This window comes from Vespa crabro, chromosome 15 (genome assembly GCF_910589235.1).
Source record: "Vespa crabro chromosome 15, iyVesCrab1.2, whole genome shotgun sequence".
Lineage (NCBI taxonomy): Eukaryota > Metazoa > Arthropoda > Insecta > Hymenoptera > Vespidae > Vespa > Vespa crabro.
Window position 1 is genome coordinate 3,148,115 of NC_060969.1, and position 14,523 is coordinate 3,162,637.

At 30.3% G+C, this 14,523-nt stretch overlaps 1 protein-coding gene across 3 annotated transcripts in view; it reads right to left on the bottom strand.

The window, feature by feature from the left end:
• Positions 1–5,073, bottom strand: part of LOC124429641 — an 11,517-nt gene extending 6,444 nt beyond the window's left edge. Inside the window, exons 1-2 of one of the 3 annotated variants that reach the window (XM_046975191.1) lie at positions 4,865–5,073; positions 1,298–3,079 (exon numbers count right to left, since the gene is read on the bottom strand). In XM_046975191.1, the coding sequence (XP_046831147.1) occupies positions 1,298–2,941 (1,644 nt within the window). In that variant the 5' untranslated portion in view covers positions 2,942–3,079; positions 4,865–5,073. Of the gene's footprint in view, positions 1–1,297; positions 3,084–3,264; positions 3,658–4,864 lie in introns of those variants that run through there. The other 2 variants (XM_046975190.1, XM_046975189.1) reach the window with 2 other exon arrangements.
• Between the last annotated feature and the right edge of the window lie 9,450 nt (positions 5,074–14,523).

Consider the following 14,523-nt stretch of genomic DNA (forward strand, 5'->3'; position numbering starts at 1 on the left):
TACAAAAAGCTAACAATATTATTAAAGTACATGATAGTTTTTGATATTCATTCCAATTGTATGTACAATTATATAACACAAATACGGATGTTGAACTCTTCGAAAGTATTACAACAATATAGAAAAATGATGTCGGAAGTAGAGAATAATGGTATATAAAATTATCGGAATAAGATAAAAGCGATAAAATGTTGTTTATTAAATTTAAATCGCAATGTATATTCTCACCGGAAGAAAAGAAAGAGAAAAAAAGAAAGGAAGAAAGGAAGGAAGGAAGGAAAGAAAAAAAAAAGGGAAGCAGTTAGGTGAATAATACCGTAAGATACCCATTTTGCAATACGATCACACGGACTTTCGTAAAAGTGAAAGGTCCGATAGCACTTCGCGGAAAAAGCGAAAGGCCATTTCGCTTATTTACACTTTGCCATAGATTTATCGATGGTTCATCATTTTCTTAACAATTTAACGAAATGGCGGCTTTTGTTTTCTTCTCCCCACATTAAAAATTATTATTATTATTATTATTATTATTATTATTATTATTATTATTATTATTATTATTATTATTATTATTGCTATTACTATTATTCTTGTTTTTATTTTTTATAAAAACCTCTTTTTATTATTATTTTTCCAATGGAATAAAAGTAGTTCCTAAAAAACAGTATAATTAAAAAAAAAAAAAAAAAAAATCGATATAAAAATCTATGGGAAGAGAAAAATAAATGAAAGTATATATGAAAAATAAATGAAAGAAATATATATATATATATATATATGTACGTATGTACGTATATATATGTAAAACATTGTATATATTTACATACATACGTTCTATGGTTTACGATCGAATGGATCGTCCATGTGACGTCGATTTAAATGGTGTCTGATTGTAAGTGGAGGAGGGAACAACAGTATCCCGTCACTTATAAACTCTGTATGTGAGTTAGAGAGATCGTGCTTCTAGCGGATATAGTGAATCATAGTTATCTACATATATTCGCATGATTAAAATACAGGATAATGATCGAACGTATAGTGCAATGGCTAATAGTAAAAAATTACGTAGATATTGATTCAAGGATATTTATCTCTAACACAGTGCCGTATCTTCTAACAGATTTTTGTACCAGATAAAATGAATTTATTAAGCGAAATTTTTTTTCACTATGAAAATGTTCTTTAAAAAAAGAAAAGTGAAGGGGCGATGGGTAAAGGGGAAGAAAAAAATATTTAATTATACGTAGGAGATCGATGTAGGTAGATATCAGATTGAAAAACTAGGATACGATTGTACCTCTTCGTGAATATCGTTGGTCGTCTGTAAGAGATGAGTGGAGGCCATTAACCCTCTGATTGACCCCAACATTCTCCTCTTAATCATGCCGCCTTTCCCAGCTCGATCCCTTGTCGTTTCGAGCTCGGCACTAGCAACACAAGTCTCATCATTCTCCGTATCGGAACAAAGTTTGTCCATGCTGAACGAGACAGGTAGAAGCGAATTCCTCTTTCCATTACCAAGGATATCATCCGAGCTAGCGGTCTTACAAAATGCGGTCCTTCTATTTGCGAACATCTTATCTTCCGGATTGATATCATCGATGAAAATTCTATTATCAGAGTTTGGTGAGCCTGAATTCGAACGTCTGTTTACGTACGATGAATTATTATCATGTTCGTCATTGGTCTCCTTCGTTATTGTAGATAAACCAAACTCTTCGACTCTCGTTATAGAACCTAATTCTTGGGTTCGTGCTTTTGTTAAATCATAAGAAGCATATCTCTTGCCCTTGCTCAACTTAGTGTCCTTGAAAGATAAATCATGATCATCGTTAAGGTCAGTGATCATCGCACCGACGTTTTGCATTCGAGCGTGTCGCTGAATAACTTCACTGAGCTTACTCTTCTCGTCTCTTAACCAATTCCTCATTTTACCCCAAGCCTTACCCAACTTACGTTTCTCTGATCTAATACGACTATGTGATACATTAGACGCAGTATCATTCGAGCATTCAGGATCCGAATAACAACCAGACGTCGAAGTAATTCCTGTATCACTTTCAGAAGTCTTTTGATGTTTTCTCAATTTCAAGGATCTAACGGATGATCCATGTGATCTGTTCGCTGTACGAGTAAATTTTCTTTCGATAATAATAATCTCCTTATCGGTTACATCGTTATCCGATTTTTTCGCAACGTCAATTATTGTTTTACTGGGCAATCTTTTCGGTTTATCATATAATTCGGCAATTGCATTATCAGAATTTTCTTCGATCTTACATTCTTTCTCTTTTGTCAACATTTCGTTATCATTATCGATATTAGAAGATTTTTTAGGAAAATCGTACAATCGATCCAGAGTCGATTCCTCGATATTATCATTTTTATCTTCCAACGAAATTTCATCTATCTCTTGAGTATTCCTTTCAAGTAATTCATCACCTTGAAGAAAGCTGAAACTTATCGTTGGCATTCCGTGCTCGTCGGTTTTCACAAAAGTTGTTGCCATTAATTCAACGCTACTACTGTGTACCTTATTTTTATCCTCCAACGATGTTTCTACGGTAGTTTTCAAATCATTAGAGATAATCTTTAACAATCTCGATTCATCTTTAATATCTTTCGAGTTCTCGTGTATAACCATATCCATATTGTTTTCGTACAATGCTTCTTCGACGTGAATTTTGTCATTCGAAACGATCGAGGAAACTGACGTAGGTCTCTCATTATCTTCTTGACACTTTTGATCTTCCATTTTCTCATTAATCATAACAACTTCGTTCTCACGGAAATCACGACAATGTATTATTATTGGTGCTGGTATGTCATACCAAGTTGTAGTTGAAACTCGATTATTTTCGTTATTCATATTTAAAGAATTCAAAGTCGAGCTTTTCGATGATGATCGTAAGCTCGTCCAGACATGACGCACCTCGTTCATTTCAATTTCAAAGAAATCCAATTATCCAATAGAGGAAGAAAAAAACAAGTTTCACAAGTATCTTTTCTTCCATCCCAAAACGTTTTTCATATCAAGTATCACTTCAAAAATTCACTCGATTTAAAGTCCATCGAATAACTTCCTCGTATTTTTCACGCACAAGAAAAAAAAGAAGGAAAATTACAAAAATATATTAAATAATTTTCTCGAAAAGAATCTTCACGTAGATATATATATATATATATATATATATATATATATATATATATATTATGTATGTATGTATGTATGTATGTATGTATGTATGTATGTATGTATCCTACAAATTATAGAAAGTATTTCCGAGTAGATTCGTGAAACTTTTCTCCCGTAGCAAACGTTGTTTTCTCTTCGACATCGAAGAATCCGTTCATGGGAAGGTTACGCTCTAGCGAAGTTCGTGTTTCGATCTAGAACACAATGTTAATTCTTTTCGACGCATCGTTTTTCTTTCTATTTTTTTTTTTTTTCCTTTTTTTTCTTTTCCGAAATAAATAAATCCTATCCGTTTCCGTTATTAATCAAAGGACAAAACGTTACGTTTATTTCCATCGGTACAGACAAAGAGAAACTTTCAAGGTTCCTCGATAATGATACTAATTTCTAACACGATGTTTCACAATCTAATCGCATTGATCAAATATTAAACTTAATGATTAAACAAATGAATTTAAGAGAAAAGAATAAAAACAAAGAAAATGTATATATATATATATATATATATATATATATATATATATATATATATATATATATAAAAGATAAAAATGCAGAAAGAAATTATTTTCTTCCAGTTAAAATCGATTATTATTGATCATTAACGTTTAGCTAACACGGAAAGTAAATAACATTTACTATGTAAACATGATGTCACGCACGCCCATTTAGCTCATTCGCAGGCTGTTCTTCGATGAAAACAGAACGAATGAAGAATGTAACAACGATATATAGCGATTTAAATATTTCAAGATCGTAAAAACTCGTCTACGATCAATAGGATTCGCTTAAAACGAAGATGACGTTCAATCCTATCGACGATTCACTTTTTCTTTCTCTTTCGTCATAGTTTTTCTCTTTTATTCTTTTTTTTACACGATGAAACAACGCGATTTTCTATTCTACACCATCGACACTATAAAACAAGTTCTACGATAGAATTGGATTATGTAAACCGTGGAGGAGACACGACCAGTTTCAAGCGCGCGCTCTACTTTTCACAAATTTATTGTTCTTCCGATGGATTCGCCTCAAAAGAGAGAGAGAGAGAGAGAGAGAGAGAGAGAGAGAGAGAGAGGGTGGAGGGAGGGGGTGAGATGGGCTAACTTATCTCTATGTTAGCTCAATTCAACGTTAGAGATTTTCTTGTCGCAACTAATCAAATTTTATCTTTTTACGATCTCTCTTTTGTACTAATTAAAATATTAAATAAAAAAGAAAAAATTAATAATTAACAATAACAATGAGAAAGCTAAAGAAAAAGAAATAGAACAATTACAAATATATCATTTTGATCTCCTTCTCTCTGTCATTAATAATAACACTTAATTCGCGAATCTAATCAATTTTTTCTTTCTTCGGAAATAAAATATTTCGTTGATATAACTGAATACTTTGCCTTAAAAAAAAAAAAAAAAAAAAAAAAAATGTATTTACGAATTAACTAATGCAACGTACGAGATACAGACGTAATACAATAATATTAATCTTGTAATGTAAAATATATTAATCGCACATCAAGCTTTCGTTGATATTTCAACAACCGAATTATCTACGATATTTAAAGAAAACAAAGAAAAAAAAACAAAGAAAGAAAAAGACCAAAGAAGTAAAAGAAAAGACTAGAAAAAGAGACAAAAGAAATATAATTTAGCACGTCGGACTCACGAATGTGACAAAATGTCGGGACGAATAACACTGAGCATGACATCGGAACGACGTTCCGGCAATGACTGGATTCACATTCGAAGCCGTATTATACAATCGTGTTCAACAATTATATCCGTATTACGTCGCGTGTACGCGCGTCGCGATTGCACAACTCCCATGCGGACGCTGCACGCTGTATTTCTTCTATGTAGATACGCACACACACACACACACACACACATGCGCCCACAAACACACGCGTGAGTGTGAGTACGTGTATGCATTCGTGAAAACGTTCTCAGACTTGACGACCGCCATATTGATATCTGAATCATTTTTTTTTTCTTTTTTATTCGACGCACACATAGCTTATGAAATTTTTCCAAAGTGAATTTTTCTTTTGAAAATATATTATAATTTTTAATAGAAATATTTTCCAATATCCATTAGGTTAATTTATATAAAAATATTACAAGAAAAATTGCATAATGTAATATTGAATTGAATACATGCATCGATCACTTGGAATCTTTTATTTACCAAGAATGCTAACGTGCGACTTAAAAGATATACGACATAAATTTGTCGAATTCTTATCTCTCAAGGCTACTTTCTTGTCAGTTAGACATATATTATATCCTTCGCTATGAATTAATCACAATCCTTCATAAAGTCCTACACACAATTTTCTTCAAGCATAGATCTTGTTAAAACCCGATTTTAGTCAATTTATATACATACGTATCTTGATAATAATATTGGTAATTTCAATAAGATTTATCATTTTTACGATCAATTATAATGAACATTATAATTGACGATATAATTAGGCCAGATAACCTTTTTCATTTTTGCGTAATAAGATTATGTATATTGTTTTTCCAACGCAATATTATTTATAACATTTATTATTTCCCACGAGATAAGTCACACTTCACGTATAATTATCTGAACACGATTGATTCGAAAGAGAGAGAGAGAGAGAGAGAGAGAGAGAGAGAGAGAGAGAGAGAAAGAGAAAGAAAGAGAAAGAAAAGAAATGTGAGCGCTGTGAAACTTAGGAACTTTCTCATCGATAAGTTTACAAAAATAAATTAAAAAAAAAAAAAAAAAAGAGAAAAAAGAGAAAAAAGAGATACAAGCAAAATTTCTTGAGAAACTTTTCTCTCACACACGAAGGAGCACGTCATCGGGTAATCGAATAAAGCTGACCCTCTCCTCGTTCGTGCTTCGAACGGGCTTCTTTCCACGTTCGAAATTACCAGCTGGTCTTCTTCTTCGTGCAGTTTTCTATCCCAATGAAAGGATCCATTGAACAAAAAGAAAAGAAAAAAAAAAGGAAAGAAAATATCTCGATAATTAGATATACGATCGACCGAACGAAATATTTCACAATTTCAAATTTCCCGTACCAATCGACAAATACACACACACACACACACACACACACACACACATACACACACAATTAATCACTTACTTAGATTCAATTAAAAAAGTAACACTTTTTAAAACTTTGATTTAGAAGAAAAAATAATTGATTTATTTCGACAAATTATCTATTAGAAGATTATCGTTAAGATCTTAAATTTCTCATCGATCGAATTCTCGCGCACATTTAATTATTCAAAAGTTAAACAGTTTAAGAAAAGAAAAAAGAAAAAAGAAAAGTAACAACACTCATTGCACTTTGATCTAAAGTAAATGGAAAAAAAAAAGAAAAAAATAATAATAATAATAATAATAATAATAATTTTTTAATTTTTAAAGAATTTATTTATTTCGGTAAATTAATGATTAGAAAATTTGTAGATTTTGTATTTCCCGCCAATTCACTTTCTTTTTCTCTCGCGTGACGAACAACGTTCTTTTTCGATTCGATTATTGACGGCATCCGTTTGAATGTAATCTTTCATTAAGCATCGAATCAATATGAAATTACTTATTTAAAAAAGTAAATATATATATATATATAGAAATATTTTATTCGAAAATAATCGCGAGAACTTTGATGACGAGAAGATTAGAGTTGCGACGAGCGAAGCGAGAAAACGACGAATGGTAAGAGCGACGGATAGTTAAAGGCAGGCAAAGCAAGCGACCGTCTAGGCGGGGGATCTTGCCTTTTCTGCTCTCACAGAGTATATTTAGCTTTCTTCTCTCTTCTCCTCCTTTCGTCGTCTATGTACTTCGTTGTCTTCCCTTTCTTTTTATATATATATATATCTCTCTCTTTTCTCTCTCTCTCTCTCTCTTTCTCTCTGTATCCATTTCTCTCATTGCTGACGAAAATATTCGCACGTGCGTTTTCTCAAAATTAAACTTCACGACATTATTTCAGTTATTTTGGTCACAAAGTATTATGATCTTGGTGTGTCTTCAATAAGAAAGTGTCAAAAGAAAAATTTGAATAATACGAATATTTATGATTTTTGAATAAAATTTATTGTCTTGGATGTACGACAACGACGACGATGATGATAATAATGTAAATTATAATAAAATAAGATCGATCATTTTAAAGATTAATTCATATATTTTGATTTGTGTAATTATAATACAAGTGACAAAAGTTTTCTATTATATAGAATAATCTTGTCCAATTATATAAACTCCATTCATAAGATATTTATTTTCAAATATTATAAATGAACTTATTGTTACATAAATAATAATAATATTGTTCCTCGATTGATTTTGATAAGAGTCGAATTTTGTTAAGTTAAATTATTAATGGAATATCAAAAATTATGTTTTAGATAAATTATATTTTAATTCATTTTATAATTAAAAAAACGATCAACTTATCATAAACATTCGAGTAATTAATTGTATTAATATAAAAAATAGTTCATTGCAGTAGAATATTATAGACGAAAATTATTCAATTTTTCGTCGATTACCATTCCCAATCGAAGTTAAAACAAGCTCTGTCGAACAACTTTCGGACATACAGGTAGGTTGAGTTATTAAAATAGGGGAAATCTTAAAAGATTTTGTTTTAAAAAAAAGTTGGATAAAAATTTTTCAAGTTTCCGGCGATCGATTGCATATGTTGAATATACGAGTTCAATATACTCACGAACCAACCAGTTTCTCTTCCTGCTCTTTCGTGAGAGCCGAATAAACAAGCACACACAGTTCGACACTTGAAATGTCATATGCCGAGAAAACTTCTTATTTTTTTTTCTCTTTCTCTCTCTTATAAACTCTAAATATTCACATTTTTATACGCATATTATTAAAACAGCCCCATGATATAACATCAAATCTAGATTCTATTTCAGAAAACCAATAAACCGATTGAAAGCAATTTGTTGTCTCTCGTAAAATTGTAATTACCAATATGACGTCTTAAAGGATTGTCCCACGTGTACGAAATTATTTACGCAATCAAAACAATTAAAAATATATCAAAGTTTTACTTGTAGAATGAGCAAAAACTCTTTAAATTAGTCATAAGTTTCAAAGCTTGCAGTTTTACGATTTAAAAAAAAAAAGAAAGAAAAAAGTTAACGATACGAAGAAAATATATGAAGTATATTCCGATTAAAATAAAGAAACGTAAGACCTGACTTACTACTAGTCTGACCACCCCCCCATCCCCAACCCCCTAATAAAACGCAATTTTTATCAAATGTCCACGAACTTTAAACACATGGCAGGCATCCGGTTCAACCAACAACCACGTCAATAATATATCCATGTATATATTGTAACGAAGAAGAAATTTTTTGCGAAGACTTACGTAGACGTTGAGGGAGGAGAGTTTAACTTGTATGCAAGATGCAAGCCAATGACGTGTAACCGGAAACATTTCTTTCCACTTTTCTTCTTACAAATACAAATATACGATGTACACATACGCGTAAAGAAATTTCGAGGGACAAACTCGAGCAAAAATAAAAAAAAATAAATAAATAAAAAAAATAAAAGAAGATTCTACACCTTTTCACGTTGACGATACTAACGTTATTGTACGCACTGGCACAGACTTGTTATTATTACTTCTTCTTCTTCTTCTTCTTCTTCTTCTTCTTCTTCTTCTTCTTCTTCTTTTCTTTCTCTCTTTTCTTTTCTTTTCCTTTTTTTTTTTTATCTCTATCAGGTTATAAACGATAAGAAATGAAAAAATATTTGCGATGTAGTAGTAAACGAAGAAATTAGAGAGGGGTACGGGTTAAACAATTTTAATGGAAAATCCATGCCGGAAATCGAACGTTGATATGAAACGACTATATATGACGCTTCGAACACACTGACGAGAATTACGCTCATAATACTTGCTTGTTCAGGACAGAAAGTGAGTGTAGATAATACGATAATTCGATGGTTAATACACTTGCACAAGCTTATCGCAAGTTATCCATTGCGTTTAACGATTCGTCATTGAGAAATAACACTTGTTTTTTTTTTTTTTTTTTTAACGCGTTTTATATATATATATATATATATATATATTGTATATGTATGTATATAATACAATAATATGAAAACGATTTATATATTTGTTATCTTCTATTATCATTCTATACTTTTCTATAAGATAATTTTTATTCATTATTATTTGATTTGTGAATCTTCAAAATTCGACACACGATCAAAGTAAATTAGAAGATAAAAAAATAAGTTGAAGATTTGTATTATTTTTAATATTAGAGTAATGTTATTGTTTGAATCGTATTATTTATAGAATGATCGACATCGTAATCTGATAACTGTAATGATTGAGAAACACCGGAGATATAGATTGCATATTTTACATTTCTTCCGTTCATCTTATTTGGCAAATGATTATTGGTAATATTTAAAAAAGTTATTAATATTTTTCTCTCTGTTTTTCTTCTTTTTCTTTTTCTTCTTTTTCTTCTTCTTCTTGTTATAAGATTGCTCTTAATGAAAAATCATGGTTTGGAACAAAATTACAGGAACTGAATTCTTTCTTAATAAAAGAGACACAAACTAATGTTTCTTATGCCTCTCTCACCTACTTTCTAAAAATTCAATTAAAATGATGACTCCTAGAACACAGTACTACTTTAAAATCTTAGCGCAATGACTTTTACGAGTGAAAGAACAATTTATGTTGTAGAATTTTATTGTTTCCTTTTACTCAGCATTGATAATAGTTGAAGATTATTATACTCTCGAACGGTTAATATTCTTCAATATGCTTACTCTCTTTTAAATATGATATGAGTATGAAGGAAAAAACAAAAGCAAAAAAAAGAAAAATTCTCAAATCTATTATGAGTTACATATACTAACAAATAGGGAAAAAATCGTAGTAATAATCTTTCATTTTTTTTTTCTTTCTTCCTTTTTTCTCTTTTTTTTTCTTTTTTCTTTTTATTATTATAATTGTACGTTACTCGACACGATATATAGCGGTACTGTATAAAACAACCGGAAGAACGCTCCGTCCACCGGAACTAACTCCTTTCACGATCCACTCGAGCTATGACAAAGAGTATAAAGTGGGGGGCGGAAGAAGAGAAGAAAATAAAAGAGTAAAACATGCATAGATATATTCGTGTAGTTCTAACAGCGTTTCGTTAACCCTTTACAAAGCCATATAACTTTCAAGTAACATATGTATATATTTCTGCATTTTTTTTTGCAATTTTCAATTTTTTATCCCATCTTTTATCCGCAACACTATTACCTTGTCTTATATTAGTTCATATTTCAAAGTTAATGTTTACTTAATATTAATCATACTTATTTTTAATATAAAATAGTTATACTGATTACTATACTAAATTATGTTTTAATTTTTACATTATATAATGGGATTTTTTTTTTTTTTTTTTTTTTTTTTTTTTTTTTTTTTTTAAAGGACCAACAAAAATTGATCGAATTATATAAATGGTTAAAACCATTATTCATATAATTACTTTTAAGGAAATTCCTTTCTCTTTCCTAAATTTTATATATATATATATATATATCTTATCCCTTAATCAATCCTACTTTTAATAATTCTAATTCATCAAATTGTATTCTACATAAGAAAATATATAACATGATTAAAACGTTTAGCCAAGCGTATAAATATGTAGTCAGTGAAGAAACAATCGATTGACCTTTAAGATGGAGAATAAAGTTTTTCCAAGTCCATCGAACTCCGATATCTCTTTCTCCTCGATCATTTTCTCACACTTCGAAATGACCGTGGTACAGTACCAACAGCAAGAGGAATACGGACATTCCAGGCTTGTCACCGCGAATCGACCTAACCTGGGGCTTAAGTTAAAAGACGAGGAGATGTGGTTTACGCGTGCAGATTTACCGTTTGTTTGGTCGCCCCTCAAAGGCGCCAAAGGAATGTCGCCACCGTTGTCTACCGGCATTACTTGTCATTGCATCTTCCTCTCACTCTTGCCACCATTCTATTAAGTCTCTCATTTGAATCATTCCATTTGATTAATAACAATTCAAATTTTCTTTCATGATCATTTAATAACAACAAATAATGTTCTAATTTACAAGTATGACAAATGTTTTAAATTACTTTGTAAAATCCTAATATCATTCCTCATACAATAATTATAAATTAGAAAGATCTAACCAATATATATATATATATATATATATATATATATATATCTACACGCATAAACAGAGTGGACGTCGAAAGTTCCTGTGTTTGTAGTTTTACAATCTGAGAAAAAAAAAAAAGAAGAGAGAAAAACCTTAAAAAGTCTCGAAAAAGAATAATTAATTATTAAGATCACCTAGAAACTTTTTAAGGCCCATCCTGTATATCCTGTATAACCAATTGTTTACTTCAAGTATACTTTCCCTTTTCATTTTATTACTCCTATATACCATTACATATATTGCAAACGTAAGCAAAAGCTTCTACCTCTCGCTTGATCTCTTCTTGGCCACCTTGGAAAGATGAAAACTGGGTCGAAAGAGACATACACAAGACGCGCACAAATCGAAAGAAAACGACGTCCTTGTTCATATATTTGTGACGGGAACACAATTCACGGGCAGAATGAAGAAGAAATTAGGTATCTTTGTTATTATTCTTGGATTTACCTTATCGGGTAAAGAATGTTCATTTAAAATCTTAAACGCTACTACTACTACTACTACTACTACTACTATTACTACTACTATCCACTTCGATAGAATCTCGTAATAAAGCAAGGACTCCTTGCCTTCTCGGACTTTCCGTGGGAGCGAAACCAGTTCTACGTAGAGTAGTGCGAGTGAAATATAAGCAAATGCTTGATTCGTTTGTGTGTAGGTATATATATATATATATATGTGTGTAGGTATATATATATATATATATATATATATATATATATATTAGTGTATATATTAGTGTATATATGTATGTATAATGAGATGCATGTCTCTGACATAAGACTTTCACCCCCGAGGCTCCCTTCTCCCAATGGTTCTTCGAAAAAAACTGCTAGATTTTGTACTCGTAATCGATGTATATAAATATTTCACGCATTTAACAATTCATTTTATGTATTTTAATAAATCTATACAATTCTTGTTATGACGATACCAAAATGGCGGACGGCGATCAGCTGATGATTCTTATGATATTGTTCACTGAAAACGTATTATTGATACGCCTTTTGTTATCCAAATGTTGTTTACACTATCATACTCTAAAGAAGTATTAGAATACTTCAGTGACTCACGCGGATGTGTTTTCATCTATGAAAAATAGTCAGACAGGTATTACGTTTTCTGCATAAATATATATCGATCAGTAATTCATTTATAATGATCATTAAAAATATTCTTTGTTTTTTTATTTCTAAATCTTGAGACTGTCAATATTATTTAATAAATATTTATTGATAAATGATCAAAAAGTACATAGAGAAAATATTGTCAAATATTAAGTTTAATCATAAAATTTGATTGATATAATGATTGAGATAATTTCTTATATCTCTTAAGCTGTAATTTCATATGACATCGTCGACGTCCTTTCTCTCTCTTTTTCACCTCCCTCGACCATTATCCAATAATTATATAATCGAATAAAACGACTCATACATTATAGAATCCTGTCGTTGAACTTTACGTACGATGAAGGAGATATATACATATATACGTATGTTAATAGTTAAAAGTTCTTTGAACTAACTTACTTGATGGCGATATTGCATTTAAACTGTGAAGATACCTATGAGAAAATAAAATGCATTTGTGGATTTTAACGGAGACTTATGTAAAATCTCTAGCGTTCGATTACGTGCGGCATGATAGACGCATGCGGAAAACGTATATATCTATGTATTTATGTATCTCTACGTTGTACATACATATATATATATATATAATATATATATACATACGATTCCAATAACACCTTTCTTAAGGAGAAATTTAGATACATTTGCTTGCATTATATGCCAGAGGTTTAGATCGATATTGTTAGTAGAGTATTGTTGGCACTTACTATAATCATTCGTTATGTTTGAACATCTGATAAAACAACTTCTCTTATTGCAAATTCTAACTCGTTGTTACATACAACGGTACATGTTATCTTTAAACTAGATCTTACAATCAGTTTCAATTATACCTATATATATATATATTTATATAGAACAGGTACAGTAATAAATGATTGTTAATAATTAGAATATATATATTAATAATAGTTTAGTGTTATTTGTGTTCATTTGTTGACTCATTTCCGTATCTTATATCCTTATGTATAATGCGTATCGATACGTATCAATACATATCCGTATGAGTGTCATCGCGATAAGTAAAAAACAAAAAAAAAAAGAAAAAAGACAAATAAAAGATAAAGTCTATAGATTGAGGAAAGAATTCGGAATCATTAAAACGTATTACAAACTAAGTGGGTGTGTCTTTATTCTTTTGTCCTCGTAAATTTTTTTTTCTTTATTTTTAGATTAGATATAATAAGATTACGATTTATATCAGGATATTCACGTTTCAATGAAAATTCAAGTCAATTATATGGAAGTCAATGATAAAACAATACGAATTCTATTTTCTTAGGGGGGAAAAAAAAATCCTATCTATTCATCGGTTTGAATATCATTTTACACGATTTTTAAATATAGATCATCTTTGATTTTTCAAAAATATATTATGGTTTTTTTTTTTTGTTTTTTTTTTGGCAGTAAAATCATCGACATAAAAAAAACTAATTTTTATTTCAATAAAACCTAACTTCTGCGATCATCAAATGTTAGTTTCTAATTCCGATTAATTGTACGGATTATCTTATTTTATTATAATCAATTATTTAATATAAAATGAATCAATTTTTCTATGTAACGAGCAAACTGATGTTGATCATCGAATTTAAAGTTTTACTTTTCCATGAAACATTCAGATACGTTGTCATCATAATCAATTGTTTAATACAAAAGGAATAAAAAATGTTAATACGAACATCGACAAGATCCTAAAATGATTGAACATTTAGATCTTAAAATGATTGAAAATATAAAGAAACAATGTCAGGATCAATTTATTGACAAAAGACGATCACAAACGTAAAGACGCACCCACGCGTGATATCTACGCCGTTAAAAAATGCTAAAAAAAAATACTGAGCGATGTTCGCAACGAATATAACCTTGCGAGAGATGCGTTGAGAAGATATAACAATCTCTCTTTCTTTTCTTTCTTTTATTTTTCCTAAACCT